Here is a 20,580-nt window from a genome sequence, read left to right on the forward strand (position 1 = left end):
ACTCCCCTATTTTCTATCTTTTTACTCTTTTTGTTTCGGATAGAATCTATGAGCTTGATTTTGCATTTCAAACTTCTAGCACTATCCATTGTACTATTTACTCAGTCTAATGATTAAAAAAATTGTTGACGATATAACACTATATGTTAGTTATACTTCAATAAAAATTTTTTGTATGATAATTTAAAAAATACTATACATCTAATTGGTTTTTTTCCCCCATGGATATAGTTGCTAAAATATCTCTGGAAATATGCTCAAACTAGATCCTTCTATTTGCTTTATTTTGTGTCTTTTGGTATTGGTTCTTGGAATTATTAAATTGATTATTGATTATTCAGTAGCTTTTATGATTCTCTGTTTATGTTTGTGTTTACAATTCCATGTTTGCCTACCAGTGAGTCCTTGTTTTATTAAGTTGTCTCCAGTGACTCTGGGTGAGTAAAATTACAATACTGAGAACTTTCTGAAAAGCAGTATAACCTCTGCAAGCTACTGGAGTTTGGTTTTGTCCAAATATTAATTTAGCAAGCAAAAACTGAAATCAGAAAAATTAAATGTACCAAACTCTAATCCTAGTGGCAGAGTCAAAATTTCCTGGATTCACAGATACTCAGCAATAGGAGGCATTTCACAAATATCTGCATGTAAAAGTGGCAAAAATGGAAATAAATGGGAAAGGAGCACTACATACCAAAATGTAAACTAAAGACACTAGAAATAGAAAGTCAAAAAAGGCAAGTCACGTAAGAGACTGCATAGCTAACTCTTTTCCTCCAGACACTGGTAGCAGTAGGAAAAATTTATAAGTCTGGCAAAGACAAGAAGAGAGTTCGAGAAAAGACTCAATCTCTCTCCTTCTCCCTCTTTCTCTCTCTCTCACAGACACATACATATACACACATGACTACAATTTTGCCTACAGAAAGTAACAGATATAACCAGTTTATTTTTAATTTTGGTTATAAATTTTAAAATATTTTAAAATAGTGTATTCATATTGTTCAAAACTAAAAAAAAAAAAAAGAACTCACAAAAAAGACTCATCGAAATTACTTCCTTCATCCTGTCATCTATCTAGTTTCATTTCCTAAAAACAACAGTGCTACAATGTTACTAATTCCTTGGGTATCCTTCCAGAGACATACAAAAATAATTTTTAAATCACACACATATACATATATTTTTCCTTAACCATTTTCTTTACATAAATGATAGCATATTATAAACTGTATTGTATATTGCTTTAAAAGGTATTATTTGAAGATTTTCCCATAATATTACATTAATTACTTTTTCTTTCTTTTTTTTTTTTTTATGTATCATCTAAATTTTATTTTTTTATAAACATATATTTTTATCCCCAGGGGTACAGGTCTGCGAATCGCCAGGTCTACACACTTCACAGCACTCACCATAGCACATACCATCCCCAGTATCCATAACCTCACCTCCCCTCTCCCAAACCCCCTCCCCCCATCAACCCTCAGTTTGTTTTGTGAGATTAAGAGTCACTTATGGTTTGTCTCCCTCCCAATCCCATCTTGTTTCATTTATTCTTCTCCTACCCCCTCGACCCCCCATGTTGCATCTCCTCTCCCTCATATCAGGGAGATCATATGATAGTTGTCTTTCTCCGATTGACTTATTTCGCTAAGCATGATACCCTCTAGTTCCATCCACGTCGTCGCAAATGGCAAGATTTCATTTCTTTTGATGGCTGCATAGTATTCCATTGTGTATATATACCACATCTTCTTTATCCATTCGTCTGTTGATGGACATCTAGGTTCTTTCCATAGTTTGGCTATTGTAGACATTGCTGCTATAAACATTCGGGTGCGCGTGCCCCTTCGGATCACTACGTTTGTATCTTTAGGGTAAATACCCAGCAGTGCAATTGCTGGGTCATAGGGTAGTTCTATTTTCAACATTTTGAGGAACCTCCATGCTGTTTTCCAGAGTGGTTGCACCAGCTTGCATTCCCACCAACAGTGTAGGAGGGTTCCCCTCTTTCCGCATCCTCGCCAGCATCTGTCATTTTCTGACTTGTTAATTTTAGCCATTCTGACTGGTGTGAGGTGATATCTCATTGTGGTTTTGATTTATATTTCCCTGATGCCGAGTGATATGGAGCACTTTTTCATGTGTCTGTTGGCCATCTGGATGTCTTCTTTGCAGAAATGTCTGTTCATGTCCTCTGCCCATTTCTTGATTGGATTATTTGTTCTTTGGGTGTTGAGTTTGCTAAGTTCTTTATAGATTTTGGACACTAGCCCTTTATCTGATATGTCATTTGCAAATATCTTCTCCCATTCTGTCAGTTGTCTTTTGGTTTTGTTAACTGTTTCCTTTGCTGTGCAAAAGCTTTGATCTTGATAAAATCCCAATAGTTCATTTTTGCCCTTGCTTCCCTTGCCTTTGGTGATGTTCCTAGGAAGATGTTGCTGCGGCTGAGGTCGAAGAGGTTGCTGCCTGTGTTCTCCTTGAGGATTTTGATGGATTCCTTTCTCACATTGAGATCCTTCATCCATTTTGAGTCTATTTTCATGTGTGGTGTAAGGAAATGATCCAATTTCATTTTTCTGCATGTGGCTGTCCAATTTTCTCAACACCATTTATTGAAGAGGCTGTCTTTTTTCCATTGGACATTCTTTCCTGCTTTGTCGAAGATGAGTTGACCATAGAGTTGAGGGTCCATTTCTGGGCTCTCTATTCTGTTCCATTGATCTATGTGTCTGTTTTTGTGCCAGTACCATGCTGTCTTGATGATGACAGCTTTGTAATAGAACTTGAAGTCCGGAATTGTGATGCCACCAACTTTGGCTTTCTTTTTCAATATTCCTTTGTCTATTCGAGGTCTTTTCTGGTTCCATATAAATTTTAGGATTATTTGTTCCATTTCTTTGAAAAAAATGGATGGTACTTTGATAGGAATTGCATTAAATGTGTAGATTGCTTTAGGTAGCATAGACATTTTCACAATATTTATTCTTCCAATCCAGGAGCATGGAACATTTTTCCATTTCTTTGTGTCTTCCTCAATTTCTTTCATGAGTACTTTATAGTTTTCTGTGTATAGGTTCTTAACCTCTTTGGTTAGGTTTATTCCCAGGTATCTTATAGTTTTGGGTGCAATTGTAAATGGGATTGACTCCTTAATTTCTCTTTCTTCTGTCTTGTTGTTGGTGTAGAGAAATGCAACTGATTTCTGTGCATTGATTTTATATCCTGACACTTTACTGAATTCCTGTACAAGTTCTAGCAGTTTTGGAGTGGAGTCTTTTGGGTTTTCCACATATAGTATCATATCATCTGCAAAGAATGGTAGTTTGACTTCTTCTTTGCCAATTTGGATGCCTTTAATTTCCTTTTGTTGTCTGATTGCTGAGGCTAGGACTTCTAGTACTACGTTGAATAGCAGTGGTGATAACGGACATCCCTGTCGTGTTCCTGACCTTAGCGGAAAAGCTTTCAGTTTTTCTCCATTGAGAATGATATTTGCGGTGGGTTTTTCATAGATGGCTTTGATAATATTGAGGTTTGTGCCGTCTATCCCTACACTTTGAAGAGTTTTGATCAGGAAGGGATGCTGTACTTTGTCAAATGCTTTTCAGCATCTATGGAGAGTATCATATGGTTCTTGTTCTTTCTTTTATTAATGTGTTGTATCACATTGATTGATTTGTGGATGTTGAACCAGCCTTGCAGCCCTGGAATAAATCCCACTTGGTCGTGGTGAATAATCCTTTTAATGTACTGTTGAATCCTATTGGCTAGTATTTTGGCGAGAATTTTGGCATCGGTGTTCATCAAGGATATTGGTCTGTAGTTCTCTTTTCTAAAATACTTTTTTTTTTTAAAGATTTTATTTATTTATTTATTTGAGAGAGATCACAAGTAGATAGAGAGGCAGGCAGAGAGAGAGAGAGAGAGAGAGAGAGAGAGAGAGATTCAGTCTCCCTGCTGAGCAGAAAGCCCGATGCGGGACTCAATCCCAGGACCCTGAGATCATGACCTGAGCCGAAGGCAGCAGCTTAACCCACTGAGCCACCCAGGCGCCCATGTAGTTCTCTTTTTTGATGGGATCCTTGTCTGGTTTTGGGATCAAGGTGATGCTGGCCTCATAAAATGAGTTTGGAAGTTTTCCTTCCATTTCTATTTTTTGGAACAGTTTCAGGAGAATAGGAATTAGTTCTTCTTTAAATGTTTGGTAGAATTCCCCCGGGAAGCCGTCTGGCCCTGGGCTTTGTTTGTTTGGAGATTTTTGATGACTGTTTCAAACTCCTTACTGTTTATGGGTCTGTTGAGGCTTTCTATTTCTTCCTGGTTCAGTTGTGGTAGTTTATATGTCTCTAGGAATGCATCCATTTCTTCCAGATTGTCAAATTTGTTGGCGTAGAGTTGCTCATAGTATGTTCTTATAATTGTCTGTATGTCTTTGGTGTTCGTTGTGATCTCTCCTCTTTCATTCATGATTTTATTTATTTGGGTCCTCTCTCTTTTCTTTTTGATAAGTCTGGCCAGCGGTTTATCAATCTTATTAATTCTTTCAAAGAACCAGCTCCTAGTTTCGTTGATTTGTTCTATTGTTTTTTTGGTTTCTATTTCATTGATTTCTGCTCTGATCTTTATGATTTCTCTTCTCCTGCTGGGTTTAGGGTTTCTTTCTTGTTCTTTCTCCAGCTCCTTTAGGTGTAGGGTTAGGTTGTGTACCTGAGACCTTTCTTGTTTCTTGAGAAAGGCTTGTACCGCTATATATTTTCCTCTCAGGACTGCCTTGTTGTGTCCCACAGATTTTGAACCGTTGTATTTTCATTATCATTTGTTTCCATGAATTTTTTCAATTCTTCTTTAATTTCCTGGTTGACCCATTCATTCTTTAGAAGGATGCTGTTTAGTCTCCATGTATTTGGGTTCTTTCCAAATTTCCTCTTGTTATTGAGTTCTAGCTTTAGAGCATTGTGGTCTGAAAATATGCAGGGAATGATTCCAATCTTTTGATACCGGTTGAGACTTGATTTAGGACCAAGAATGTGATCTATTCTGGAGAATGTTCCATGTGCACTAGAGAAGAATGTGTATTCTGTCGCTTTGGGCTGAAATGTTCTGAATAGATCTGTGATGTCCATCTGGTCCAGTGTGTCATTTAAGGCCTTTATTTCCTTGTTGATCTTTTGCTTGGATGATCTGTCCATTTCAGTGAGGGGAGTGTTAAAATCCCCTACTATTATTGTATTCTTGTCGATGTGTTTCTTTGATTTTGTTATTAATTGGTTTATATAGTTGGCTGCTCCCACGTTAGGGGCATAGATATTTAAAATTGTTAGATCTTCTTGTTGGACAGTTCCTTTGAGTATGATATAGTGTCCTTCCTCATCTCTTATTATAGTCTTTGGCTTAAAATCTAATTGATCTGATATAAGGATTGCCACTCCTGCTTTCTTCTGACGTCCATTAGCATGGTAAATTCTTTTCCACCCCCTCACTTTCAACCTGGAGGTGTCTTCGGGTTTAAGATGAGTTTCTTGTAGGCAACATATAGATGGGTTTTGTTTTTTTATCCATTCTGATACCCTGTGTCTTTTGATTGGGGCATTTAGCCCATTAACATTCAGGGTAAGTATTGAGAGATATGAATTTAGTGCCATTGTATTGCCTGTAAGGTGACTGTTACTGTATATTGTCTCTGTTTCTTTCTGATCTACTACTTTGAGGGTCTCTCTTTGCTTAGAGGACCCCTTTCAATATTTCCTGTACAGCTGGTTTGGTATTTGCAAATTCTTTCAGTTTTTGTTTGTCCTGGAAGCTTTTAATCTCTCCTTCTATTTTCAATGATAGCCTAGCTGGATATAGTATTCTTGGCTGCATGTTTTTCTCGTTTAGTACTCTGAATATATCGTGCCAGCTCTTTCTGGCCTGCCAGTTCTCTGTGGATAAGTCTGCTGCCAATCTAATATTTTTACCATTGTACGTTACAGACTTCTTTTCCCGGGCTGCTTTCAGGATCTTTTCTTTGTCATTAAGACTTGTCAATTTTACTATTAGGTGACGGGGTGTGGACCTATTCTTATTGATTTTGAGGGGGCTTCTCTGAACCTCCTGGATTTTGATGCTTGTTCCCTTTGCCATATTGGGGAAATTCTCTCCAATAATTCTCTCCAATATACCTTCTGCTCCCCTCTCCATTTCCTCTTCTTCTGGAATCCCAATTATTCTAATGTTGTTTCGTCTTATGGTGTCACTTATCTCTCGAATTCTCCCCTCGTGGTCCAGTAGCTGTTTGTCCCTCTTTTGCTCAGCTTCTTTATTCTCTGTCATTTGGTCTTCTATATCGCTAATTCTTTCTTCTGCCTCATTTATCCTAGCAGTGAGAGCCTCCATTTTTGATTGCATCTCATTCATAGCTTTTTTTATTTCAACTTGGTTAGATTTTAGTTCTTTTATTTCTCCAGAAGGGCTTTTATATCTCCCGAGAGGGTTGCTTTAATATCTTCCATGCCTTTTTCAAGCCCGGCTAGAACCTTGAGAATCGTCATTCTGAACTCTATATCTGACATATTACCAATGTCTGTATTGATTAGGTCCCTAGCCTTTGGTACTGCCTCTTGTTCTTTTTTTTGTTGTGAATTTTTCCGCCTTGTCATTTTGTCTAGATAAGAGTATATGAAGGAGTAAGTAAAATACTAAAAGGGTGGCAACAACCCCAGGAAAATATGCTTTAGCCAAATCAGAAGAGATCCCAAATCGTGAGGGGGGAGAAAGGGGATAAAAAGGGGTTCAGAAAGAAAAAAAAAAAAGAAAGAAACTATTAAAAAAAGAAAGCCGATAAAAAATATAAAAAGGAAATATATATATATATATATATATATATATATATATATTAGATAAACTATTTAAAAAACGTTAAAAAAGAAAACGGTAAAAGTTAAAAAAATTTAGCAGAAGAAGAGAAAAAAAATTGAAAAAGAAAAAAAAATTAAATTAACTGCAAGGCTATAGAATCATGGGGAGAAAGCCATGAGTTCCGTGCTTTGCTTTCTTCTCCTCTGGAATTCCGCCGCTCTCCTTGGTATTGAAACTGCACTCCTTGGTAGGTGAACTTGGTCCTGGCTGGGTTTCCCGTTGATCTTCTGGGGGAGGGGCCTGTTGTAGTGATTCTCAAGCTTCTTTGCCCCAGGCGGAGTTGCACCGCCCTTACTAGGGGCCGGGCTGAGCAATCCGCTTGGGTTTGCTGGGTTTGCTTTCGGGAGCTTTTGTTCCCTGATCGCTTTCCGTAGAGTTCTGGAAGACGGGAATGAAGATGGCGGCCTCCCGGTCTCCGGCCCGGAGGAGCTGAGAGGCCGGGGCCCCACTCCTCAGTGCGCCCTCAGAGAACAGCGCCCAATTACTCCCGTCACCCTGGCCTCCGGCCGCGCTCCGAGCTGACTGAGCCTGCGACCGGTTCAAGGTAACCCCAAGTTTAGAGCTCACTCCTCGGCTCTGTCTCTGTAGCCGGCTTCCCCATTCTAATACCTGTAAGCTCTGTGACACTCAGACATCCCCGATCCTTCTGTGACCCTGTGGGACCTGAGGCCGTGCTGACCTCACCTTGGCTTAACCCCAGTTAAGCCTCTGGAGCGATGTCCCTCACCGGAACAGACTTTTAAAAGTCCTGATTTTGTGCTCCGTTGCTCCACCGCTCGCCGGCCCCTCCCCCCCGCGGTCTATCTTCCAGTCGCTTTGGATTCACTTCTCTGCCAGTCCTACCTTTCAGATAGTGGTTGATTTTCTGTTTCTAGAATTGCTGTTCTTCTTCTCTTCAATCTCCCGTTGGATTTGTAGGTGTCTGCAATCTTTAGATAAGCTATTTAGCTGATCTCCCACTACCTGAAGTAGTCTCAGCCTGCTACTTCTCCGCCATCTTGACTCCTCCTCCTTACTTTTTCATTTTAAAGAGCTTTATTGAAAGCATAATTCAAATTCCATACAATGCATTCATTTAAGGTGTACAATTCAATGACTTTTGGTATATATAGATAGAGTATATATTATATATATATATGTATATATATATATATATTTGTATATATATATATATATTTGGTATATACATATATATATATATATATAGAGAGAGAGAGAGAGAGTTGTGCAATCATCACTTTATTCAGTTAGAACATTTTCATTACCCAGTTTAAAAAAAAAAAAAAGCCCAGACTCCTTAGCAATCACTCCCTAATTCCTCTATCTCTCCTAGCCCCAAGCAACCACTAATTTACTTTTTGTCTCTATAGATTTGCCTGTTCTAGAATTTCATATACATGTAATTATACAGTGCCTTTTTACACTTTGTATAATGTTTTTGAGATTCATCCATGTTGTAGTAAGAAACCAGTCTCTTTTTGAGAATGGATGGTTGGCTAAAAAGACCCCGCATATAAAATATATGTTCGGTTTGATTTGTGGGTGTGTACACGCATGCATTAATCACTAAGAATTTCATGTATTTATATAGCAGTCATTCATCTTTATGTATTAATTCTCATCAATTACTTTTAAAAAGAATCTCCTTCAGATGTTGCTAAGATAGCACAGTTTCTTAGGGCTATACTAAGCCCAATACCCTGGTATACAGATTTATTTCACACAAAGAGTTTTGTAGTAGAGGTCATCTCTGCTTGGTTGTTGGCAGTGGAGTCAAATGTTTCTATTACCTGATTTAATGGCAAGCTGAAGGTGTGTCCTAACTTCACCATTTTCCCAGGGTGTTTAATTTTTACATTTCATACCAAGCCTTAGTTTCCTCTTGAAAGGAGTTGAGTATGTATGGACTGCACATGCTTCTATCTTCTCTCCTGTTCTAATGGAGAAAGTGCTTTACCTTCTCTCAAAGGTCGGTGTCACATAGTGTCCTCTGTATCCGATTCCAGTCTTTCTTTCTAGGTATCTCAGGTGTCTCTTTTCTCTCCTTGTCTACAGGCTTTCCCTCCTTTAAGATACTATCTAGCATCATACATGCATCTCTTTATATGTCTATATGATTTAAATTATTCCCTCGAGCGCTCACCAACTTCTAGATTCTGGTTATTCTCTCCTCATTTTATCTTTGCTTCTTTGGTGACTCCTGAGAACATAAATTTGATAGTCATCAACCTAAAGATAGCACTGGGAGTCAGTGAGATCTTTTTGCTTTTTCCAAGTATCAAACCCACATGTCCAACTGTCAACTTGAAATCTCTACTGGGATGACTTAAAGGCATCTCAAACTTGAACAACCCAGAGAGAATTCTCTGTATATATCCTCTTCCACCCTTGAGGGTGCCAGTCCCAGATGCCAACTTGTCCTCCTCTAGCTTTTCTCATTCTGGTACCTGGCATCATTTTCCACTATCGACTGCTTTGAGTCATTCTTGATACTTTGACCAGTGTATTCTGTTCCTGCTATTTGTCAAATCTGACTGTTTTTCTTTTCTCTTCTCTTACCACCCTACTCAATGCATTATAACCTCTTGGGTGAATCCCCGGAATCCCTCCTGTTTTCCTCCTCCTGATCTTGAAACCAAAGTGATCTTTTTAACTTGTGAATTGTGTATGTAATCTCTCCACTTACAAGCCTTTCCTGGCTTAATGTCATTCTTAGGATAAAATCTCCAATTTTTACAGAGCCTCCAAAATCCTGCTTGCTCACCTACCTTTCCTGTCTCACCGCTCACTGCTCTCCTCCAGCGTCTATAGTCCAGGCACTCCTGTGGATTTTCTGTCTTTTCAATGTATGGGGCTCTTTCCCATCTCTCACTTTTCATGTCTACTACATTCTCTCTCTAGAGCATGCTATACCCTAGCGTCATGCGTTTTCCTTCTTATCACTTACCACAGTTTGTGCTATATTGTTATTCGTGTGTGATTATGGTTAAATGTCAATTTTCTCTAGAATATTCTATTTCACAAGAGCAAGGTCTATGCCTCTCTGGTTCACCAAACAGCAGAGCAACAGGTACATAGAGGTACATACATACTCAAAATATGTATTGGATATACAAGATAGGCAATAGCTAATCATTTATGCCTGTTATGTGCCAAGCACTGTAATACTTTTATATGTGGCATCTCATCTAACCCTTACTATCACCTCCATGAGGTATTATTTCTCTTATTTTGCACTGGAGGAATGGAAAATCAGAGAAGCTAAGCAATTTTTTTCAAGGAATGACTTACTGGGGATTCCAACTTTGGTCTGTCTGAATTTTCATCTGGTGAGCATTCTGTTGTACCAGATTGCTTTTGGGGCAAATAGTAAGAGATGAATCAACCCGTGTATTTGTCCTACACTAATTCTTTATTAGTCAGGTATCAGTGAATGGAGCCTGGAAAGAATGAGGGCACTGTTGAGAAGAGACTGCAACTAGAGAACCACTTAGAACCCAGATATGTGTGTAGTGTGGATAGATGGGGGCATCAGTGGGATTCTCACCAATAGGGAGTAGGAGCAGATGAGGGCATTGAGTTCCCAGGGATGGATGGGCACTAGAAGGAAGAGAGAAACAGATACAGTCTTCCTTACTTTGCAACACTGAAAAGAAATAAAATAAAATAAAATGGAAAAACAGAAACAAACAAAACAAAACAAAACAAAGAAGCATTACCTGGGCCTTGCCATGATTATTTGGGTTGGTATCAGAAATAAACACTAAAAATCATTCAGGTCAACTTCCTTCCACCCGATCAATCTCATGAAAATACTCATTCCTCTATGTGGGGTGAGAGCCTTGTTTTATTTATATTTGTTTCATTGGCATGGATCAGTATCTGGCAAGGCAACTTGATAATATTTGCTAAGTGAATGAATGGATGAATGCATATATTTATTGGTCAATAACAATGCTTTTCTTTACATATCATTGTTCTCTTAGGAACTTCTAGGTACGTGATTAAAAAAGGGGTTAACTCTAAAGGTGGGGATTTCAGTACCTTTGCCAGGCAACATGGAGATATTTTAGAGCATTGGGACTTTTGGCAGAGATTGGAAGATCTGGATATTATTATTGAAATACTTAGCATTATAAGTAAAAGTTCTAGGAAAGTTCATGGTCTCTGGGACAGTATTTGAATTTAAGGGGAAAAGAACTTATTTGTGGAGCATAACAAATAACATGGAGGACATGGGGAGATGGAGAGGAGAAGGGAGTTGAGGGAAATTGGAAGGGGAGGTGAACCATTAGAGACTATGGACTCTGAAAAACAATCTGAGGGTTTTGAAGGGGCGGGGGGTGGGAGGTTGGGGGAGCCAGGTGGTGGATATTATGAAGGGAATGTATTGCATGGAGCACTGGGTGTGGTGCATAAACAATGAATACTGTTACACTGAAAAGAAAAAAAAAACTTATTTTGGAAACCTCAAGCAAGAACTCTGCATTAAATATAATTATTTATTGGAATTTATTAAAACATTCTTAAAGACTTCGGGAATTTCTAGAAAATGTAACCATGGCAACTATGGACTGTTAAGAACAGAGAAGTGTCTACAGAAGTAATTTTTGCATTTTATAGAACATAAGTACTTTATGAATTTAGGAAATAAAATATAGACTAGTTTGTCCAAAAAATATAAATTTTGATACAATATATTAAAATGTAGAATAGAGGTTATTTACTCAGTATTTATTAGTCAGGTACTATATTATAAGCTCCATCTTAAGCATTAATTATGTATTTATGAAATAACAGATATAATTTTTTAACAAAATGGATGTAAACACTTTCTTTAAGAAATTTAGTAATGTTTTAGAGTTTTGGGTTTCCCCTCAACCCCAGTCAGAAGAAACAGTTGAAAGCTTGAGAAAAAAGAAACAAAAAAACGAAAATCTCACCTTCTTCTGGACATATTGCCTTCTTTCAGGTCAAGCAGAGACAGAAAGGGTTTATTTTCAAATAAGAAAATATTTGGTGGGAGAAATAAACTCACTGAATTGAATGTTTGCTACATGGGTTTATGCCTGAATAGCCTCTTTCAGGAACAAATCCTTTACTTTATAGATATTCATTTTTTTTCTTCAGTGTTAAACTATGAAAATGTATTTGTTAATTAGCAATGAGTCTCATTTTTTTTTAAAGATTTTATTTATTTATTTGACAGAGAGATCACAAGCAGGCAGAGAGGCAGGTAGAGAGAGAGGAGGAAGCAGGCTCCCTGCTGAGCAGAGAGCCCGATGTGGGGCTCGATCCCAGGACTCCGAGATCAGGACCTGAGCCGAAGGCAGCGGCTTAACCCACTGAGCCACCCAGGCGCCCCTCATTTTTATTTTTTAAGAAACAAACAAACAAAAAAAACCCACAGGAAAATAAGCTCTGTGCCTCCTATGGCTTTGACACTAATTGTAACATGTAAAAATATAATAATTCCATTGCCTGAGAGTTACCCGTTTATGCCTTTCCACATATATATCTATCATTCACCATAATGATTGAAGAGGGATTTTGTCCACCAACTTATGGTTAGTATAGATTCATCACTGATCTATGGAGATAATAAAATTATGTGGGTAAAGCCAAACTATAGTTTAAATATGACCTCAAGTTTATCAAAATGTATACTTTTCACTTTTAGGTCTTCTGGGGATTAAAAGGTCTAGATTTCTTTTTGGGACTCAAGACATCTAAGCAATCAGAGTACCATGGACCTTGTTTCAAATGGCACTACCAATGAACATGGAATGCACCAGTTCTCGGAGAACCTGCTGCCATTTCTTTTGGGTCTGTACCCAGCGGTGCAATCACAGGATTGTAGGGTAGTTTAATTCTTTGAGGAAACTCCACACTGTTTTTCAGAGTGGCTGCACCGATCATATTCCCATCAACAGTGCACCAGGGCACCCTATTCTTTAATCCCTTATCAATACTTGTTAACTTTGTGTATGTGTGTGTGTTTATGAAAGTCATACTAACAGGTATGAAGTGATAGCTCCTGGTGGGTCTGATTGCATTTCCCTGATAGTTAATTAGTGATGTTGAGTGCCCTTTTATATTACTTGTTGTTATTTATATGTCTTCTTCAAAGAAATGTTTTGTCAGTTCCTTTGTCCATGTTTTAATTTGAAGTTTTTTTTAATTAAAAAATGTTTATTTAAGTTCCAGTTAGTTAATACACAGTGTGATATTCGTTTCAGGTGTACAATACAGCGATAGTGATTCAGGGTTTCCATACAACAGCCGGGGCTCCTCACAAGTGCCCTCCGTTCCTCCTCACCTATTTCACCCACCCCCCACCCATCTCCCCTCTGGTAACCATCAGTTTGTTCTCTAGAGTTAAGAATCTATTTCTTGGTTTGCCTCTCTCTTTTTTCCCCTATGATTTTTTTGTTTCTTAAATTCTACATATGAGATTTCACCCACTCACCTATTGTTTAATAGAGTGATTTCTAGGGGCTGGGAGGAGGAGGATATGGAGAGGTAGTAGGCAAAGGGTGCAAAGTTCAGTTTTTCAAGATGAATAGATCCTAGAGATCGTCTGTGCAACAGAGTGTCCACAGGAAACAATGCTGTGTTATTTCACAGTATTTTATAAAAAATTTGCCTTGAGGGTAGATCTTAGGCTAAGTGTTCTTATCACAAAATAATAATATAATAAATAAAAAAGAAGGTAGGAGGGAACTTTTGGAAAAGATGGAGAGATTTATGGTGACAGGTACATGAATATATACCTATCTCCAAACTCATTAAGTTGTATACATGAAATATGTACAGCTTTTTGTAGGATGATTATATATCAATATTTTTTAATATTAAGGTTGTTTTTTAAAAAAGGCAACACCAAGTTGGTCACTCTGCATTCTTTGAGGTCTAATGGAGAGAACATCAGCACAACACCATCTCAAGATTAAAAAAATAAAACAAAAAAAGCCTGGAATGAGAGAAGGCACAGATTTTTTTTCTATTTTTATGAAAACAGAGCACCTTCTGGCATTTTCCTTTCAGAATTTGGGATTCAGAGGATTGATCTGATACAGTTGGTAATTTTACTTAAAGACCTTCCTATTAAATAGATTCAAAATATTTTTGAAGAACAGATGGTATAGACTAGAGGAAGAGATAAACATTGTATGTTAAACATTTTATTGATCAATTAAAATATCATAATTTAAAATGTTGATTCTACTCTAAGAGTTATGTATGTCTGTATGTGACTGAGAAAGACAGAGAGAGAGTGTGCAGGGAGAGTGGGATGGGTATTATTATCCAAAGTTAAACCTGTCCCTCCCCCAAGTCCCCCCCCCCCACCTAGCCCACATGCAGGCAGGCAGATGGCTGTTTTCAAGGTGTTATGGAAGCTGGCTTTCAGTCTTGAATCATGTGCCTCTGGGCACTTTGAAAACTGCCTCTTCTGCCTATTTTTAAGACCAGTTTGAAAAAAAAAAATGACAGAATAGAATAAAGAAACTACCTGTGTGGATTTGATAAAAAGGCAGGCTATAATGTTACCAGCTCTTTGAAAAGAATTTTGTTGTAGAAAGAAAGCATCCTTACCTTCTAGCACTTCTTTGTTCTGATTTTTCTACAATAGAATGACTTCTTGATAAACTAATACCATCATCTGTGCAAATTAGTCTACCTGACACTAATTTCAATCACACTTAATTTCATCTCTGTGAACTATTTATGTATGAGAATCCCCTTCTATTTTAGGAGTACTTTTTTTGAATACATCAGCCATTCTCTTAAATTGTATAGACAGAATATTGGGTAAGTTGTTAGATTCACCAAAAGTTAAGCAAGCTACAAAGGAAAGGAAACACCACCAATCACTATTTCAAATGGCATTAAGACTTACTTTTCCATTGGTTCATATATTTATGGGAAAGTATTATGGGTAAGGGTGAATGTAGAAACAATGGTGTTAAATGCTAAGTATGGAAGGTACAGGAAAATGACAAGCCCTCAAATAATCCTTGTATGTCCTGCTCTGCCTTTGCATGCCATAACGCTCCCTTAGAAGTCTGACCTATGTCCATAGTTGGTTGTAAACTGTGTTTCTGACAATAGCACGGTTGTAATGGAAACTGTCTTCACCACCTAAGTTATGGGGCCTGATACAGTGAATACTATACAAGCAGTGGGTCGGCCTACCCTAAATTATGCCTGTTAATGTGACCCCATCATTATTCCCAGGATCTGTGCCCTTTGCCCTTGATCTCATTTATACAGAATTTAGACAAGTGTCAGACCCTTGGAATGCTACACAATAGTGACCTTGACTCCTTGGCTTCACTGTGAAAAAAAAATGAGTTTAAATCTAGTGTTGAAATGACATGGAATGCTTTGTATCGAGACTAGTCCTGACACAGAAGAATCTCTAGACCTCTGTCAGAGTCATCTGCCTTTTGATTTGGTTCAGGCTTTCTGGTCATAAGGGTAGCTAGTGCCTTTATAGAAGACTAAAACCTCTTTGTTGTTGTTGTTGTATTTGATACATGGGGAAATTCAGGTGATTCCTCCTTAGTGTTAACTTTCCAGATATTATTTTTAAAGCTTTGTCCTTATAATTGTCAAATACAACTCTTAAAGGGAGAAAGAAAACACTGCTTGGCAAAAGATGCTAAAATAAAGATGGTAGGATGTTTAGCGCTTGATAGATGAAACAAGTAGAAAGGGGGTATAATTTGGAACCAAGAGGTGCCACCCCAAGGCTGGTCCTAAGTTCCTTTGGGGGGAAAAAGCAGTCTTTAATTACATCTGGTACTCATTAATTCTTTTTGGAGTCTCTTCCCAGATCTGTCCCCCCATCAGCCTCCCATCAAGCAACAGAAATTCCAGATGGTTCCCTCCATATGCCCGTGTTCATTCTCTCAAGTAGGATAGATTGGTCACTGACAGAGTAGGATGGAACAGCCTTGGCCAAAGCAAGGCAAGATGGAAAGCAGTGAGCCACAGTTAATTTAGAGGTGGCCTATTGTTCATGTTTTTAAGTGGGTTGTATAAATAACTGTTTCGGGGTGATTTTTTTTCTGGAATGTGTCGAGTAATTTCATGGAAGTGAAGCTGCTCAGAGAAAGTGGCATATTGATCCTATTTTTCTACACCTGGAAGAGAGAGACATCCACTATAAGCTGTCATTATATAGTTGAGGGTTGGTCAATTTGGACCTGCAGCTGATCTGCTATCGAGCCTACATTGGAATGAATTTTTCTGCCTTTGTTACTTATAATGATAGCTGTAGTCTGCTACAGTGATATGAAAATTCCTTTATAGAAATATTTATGGGACATATGTTTCTTTCATCTTAGCAGAATTTTGTTATTAGGCACATTGATAGACTTTCCATTTTGAAGTAGTTGGGAGTAAAGATGAGGTCAACCTCTATATAATGAAAAAATATACAGTTAATCTTGAACAATGTGGGAGTTAGGGTGCTGATCCTATACCCTGTGCAGTCAAAAATTTTTATATAACTTTGATCTTCCCAAAATGTAACTACTAATAGCCTATTGTTGACCAGAAGCCTGACCAATTACATCAATAGTCGATTAACACATATTATGTATGTTACATATATTATCTCCTATAATCTTTCAGTAAGTAAGCTGGAGAAAAGGAATTGTTTTAAGAAAATCATAAGGAAGATGAGGACATTTGCAGGAAGTTCTGTAATGTATTTACAGAAAAAAAAAAAAAACTGTGTATAAGTGGACCCATGCAGTTCAAACCCATATTGCTCAAGGGTCTACTGTATTATCATTTCAAGTATATCACATTATACTTATTTATCTGTCCTTATCTGATGATAGGATACATGTCTTACTCATGTCCAATTTCCCACCACCCAACAAGATTTGACACATCACAGGGAAGGAAAAGAAAGAAGAAAAATGAATAGACAGGAAATTTCATTCTTTTTTTTTAAAGATTTTATTTATTTATTAAACAGAGAGAGAGAGAGAGAACATGAGCACCAGAAGGCAGAGAGAGAGGGAGAAGCAGGCTCCCCACTGAGCAGAGAACCTAATGTGGGGCTTGATCCCAGGACCCTGGGATCATGACCTGAGCTAAAGGCAGACATTTAACCAACTGAGCAACCCAGGTGCCCCTAGACAGGAAATTTCCAAGTGAAAGGTGACACTGAAAGCAGTAAGAGCAATGTTTCTACTCTTGTCTTCATCCTATACTTCCCCTTGAATAGCTATTAGATTTTATGTGTGGAGTGTGTGTTTGTGTGTGTGTGTGTGTGTGTGTGTGTGTGTGTGTGTGTGTGTGTGTGTGTGTGTGTGATTTGGTGTTATTTCTGAATATCTATAGTTCAAGTCCCTCAGAAAATAAAAGTGAGAATGCAGCTACGGTCTCTGTTCTCATGGAGCTTACAATAGTTAGGCTATATATGATTCGTGTGAAATTTGTTGGTATATTTGGAGTGGATAAAGCAATTAAAAGGAAAAATTTCTTCTAAGAAGGCTATGTGATAAAGACCAAAAGGAAAATTTTAGATTCTGTGCTATTGTCATATTTTACTTGGGAAGTTTGTTAAAAAGAAGCCTAATATCATGCTTTTAGGTGTGTGAGTACTCTGTGAATGAAGGAAAACATTTTTTGAAGCAACTTAATCATTTTGTTCAATCAAGCTCAGTAGCCAAACATTGGTAGTTTGGGCCATATGTTGGAAGAGATAAAGACCATTGGTGTAGAACTCTAGTTTTTTTTTTTTTTTTTTTTTTAAGATGCTGACTTGAAATAATTTCTGTCTTGCTTTTGAAATCATATAAAACTCATGAACTCACAATATGTGTGTTAAACCTAGAACATCCTCTTGATATTTAAGTCTTTTGTTTGAATTTTTTAAAGTACCTGAAATGAAATTGAAATATTTATTTTTATCTGTTTAGCCTGTTTGTTCATTTTGTATTAGTTCCTAATGTGTTCTTGAATGTAAGGTGTGTAGGGAAGCAAACTCAGCAGATCTGAGCAACATTTATTTAACACAACTTTATCTTTGACGTCACAGTAAGCACGAGGGATTTTTTAAACGGAACGGTTTCTTCCCTAAGAAAGTTATAGCAGGTGAGAAAAGCATAATTACACTGAGGAACAGCCCAGTGACAGTTACCTCTTTACATAAACTAATTATGGATGTATTTATGATAATATGCTTTAATGTTCTTTATCAGAAGGTAGAGAGATTTCCATGGGGACAGTGTGGGGCCCAGTGGGGAGTGGACAGGAAATGTCTTACCCGCAAAGCTAGAACTTGGGTTGATTCTGATGGGTGAGTGGGTGGTGTTGATGCTGTTGGACCACAGCCATGCCTGGAGAATTTATGGACCAGGCCTACAGATGTCAACTTTGATTCTGTCTACAATTTATAGACTACAACTCAGTCATGTGGCTTTGTCTATCTACGAACGAGGTCAGAAAAGATAGTCTAACTCAGGAGGAAAAAGGAAATAGTTGGTTTACAACCATAGAATCTTTGTTGGGGACTAGGAAAGACAGCCTCTGAGACATTAATTTGGAGGGTAGGTCCTTAAGAACAGCGGGGTACATTGTTTCCTGGAATGAGACATGAGATTATGTTAACAAAATTCCTTAAAACCTTTACATGTGTCAGTGATTACAGTACTTGAAATTCAAGCAGGAAATTTTATTTGAGATCTTTAATTTGTGCTGAATTACTACTAAGCCTCAGAAAGTAACACTTAATACTTTGGCATACATGAAATATATACTCTTTTAAATGAGAATTTTTATTCATGTATTGCCTTATTGTTACTTTTAGACAAAATCTATGATTCCTTTCTTCTGAAGTTATATGGAAACTTTATGAAAGGAGTGATGAAGAACAATAGTTTTAAGTTGTCCAATGACGTCTACAAGCATGCCAAACTAATTGAGAACAGTGCCAGTAATGAAAATACTCAGCATTTCTTTTTCTTTCTTTTTTAAGTTTTTAAAATTTATTTGACAGAGAAAGAGACAGCAAGAGAGGGAACATAAGCAGGGGAGTGGGAGAGGGAGAAGCAGACTTTCTGCTGAGCAGGGAGCCTGATGCAGGGCTTGATCCCAGGACCCTGGGATCATGACCTGAGTTGAAGGCAGAGGCTTAATGACTGAGCCACCCAGGTACCAGGAAATACCCAGCATTTCTTGAGCAACACACCGACTTTTACTTTGTGTGGTAGAAATGTAAATCGGGAAATGTAAATTTCACTCTGAGTTGGGAGATTAAGAATGACTCACTAGTACTGTGTAAGCACTTTAGATCTACGAACTCATTTTAGCCTCACAAACACCCTAGGAATGAAGCAGGTATTTTTATTATTCCCATTTCACAGATTAGATAACTGAGGTGCAAAGCTGTAAAGGTGTTGGTTCACACAGTTAATAAGTAGCAGAGCTGGGATTCACATCCAATAATTTGACTTCAGAGGCCAGGTCATATCTGTGATTCTCTACCTCCCTGAAACTATGGCCAAGTGAGGGAAGGGACAAAAGATAGGGAAATTTTAGTGAATTTGCACTAAAGTAGGACTGGGAAGGGGCGTGTGAGGGGTGGGAGGGGTGTGTGCCTGGGTGGCTCAGTTGTTAAGCATCTCACTCTTGATTTAAACTCAGGTCATAATCTCAATATTATAAGATCGATCCCTACCTTGGTTCTGTGCTCAGCTGGGAGTTTGCTTGAGGATTCTCGTCTCTCTCTCTCTCTCTCATCCTCTCTCTCTCTATATATATATATATATACAGGCTTGGGGGTTTAGGGCATAACACTGCCTTTTGGCCTTAACACTTGTTTGTCGGGCAATGGAAGAATTTATTAATTGTGTAGTATTTTTTTTTTCCTCCTGCTCCTTATTAAGACCTAGTCTTTAACAAACTATTTGTTCTTCTAGTTGCTACACCTGTCCTGGCAATGAGGCACAGTGTGAGCAGCCCCTGAATCAACTGGGGAACCACAGAGTAAATCACTGGAGGGGAGAATGCGATTCTTGTTTGGTTATATGTCGGCTCAATTTCTTTTTCTTCTGCAGACAGGACGGTCCTTGTGGATACAAATCTCCCAGTCCTCAGAGGCCTTTATGTGATGGGGACTTTAGAATTCCCTGTGGACAGAAGCAATGTTCTGAGTGTAGCATGCATGTCATTGCTGGCGGGGAGCTGAAAGTTGGTAAGTACAGGGCACAAGGATTGGAACTTAAGGGAATTAACTCTGTGAGAAAGTTCTTGAGAATTGGTGGTATCATCCAGCAGGTTGGTTAACAGAGTATGGAGAGGGTTAAGGGAAGGGGGTGAATTTACTGATAAAGCTTTTCCTATATAAGCTTTGGACAACACAGACAGAGGTGACTTTGATGGGTCATTCTTTTGTCCACCCACTGTCATCAGGGCCATGTTTCTGGCCCTAGGGGTTCCCATGTTGCCTCTCATGGCAGGGCTCCTGGCTTCCTCCAGGCCACAGATCAATTCTGCCTTTGGTCCTTTGTACAAGCATTTACTTATGGCCCACTCTTTCAGAAGGAACAAATTATCAATTGTTGTGCAACAATGGCCTTCGTCTAGTTCCAAAACATTTAAAAAATTTTTAATTCCAGTATAGCTAACAGTATTATATTACTTTCAGGT

The 20,580-nt window shown here is 38.1% G+C and overlaps 1 protein-coding gene across 1 annotated transcript in view; it reads left to right on the top strand.

The window, feature by feature from the left end:
- Positions 1-20,217, top strand: part of LOC125101596 (fibrocystin-like) — a 269,137-nt gene extending 248,920 nt beyond the window's left edge. Inside the window, 2 exon segments of the mRNA XM_047731988.1 lie at positions 19,989-20,096; positions 20,099-20,217. Coding sequence (XP_047587944.1) covers positions 19,989-20,096; positions 20,099-20,217 — 227 coding nt within the window.
- Positions 20,218-20,580: the final 363 nt, after the last annotated feature.

Source organism: Lutra lutra, chromosome 6 (assembly GCF_902655055.1).
Source record: "Lutra lutra chromosome 6, mLutLut1.2, whole genome shotgun sequence".
Classification (NCBI taxonomy): Eukaryota; Metazoa; Chordata; class Mammalia; order Carnivora; family Mustelidae; genus Lutra; species Lutra lutra.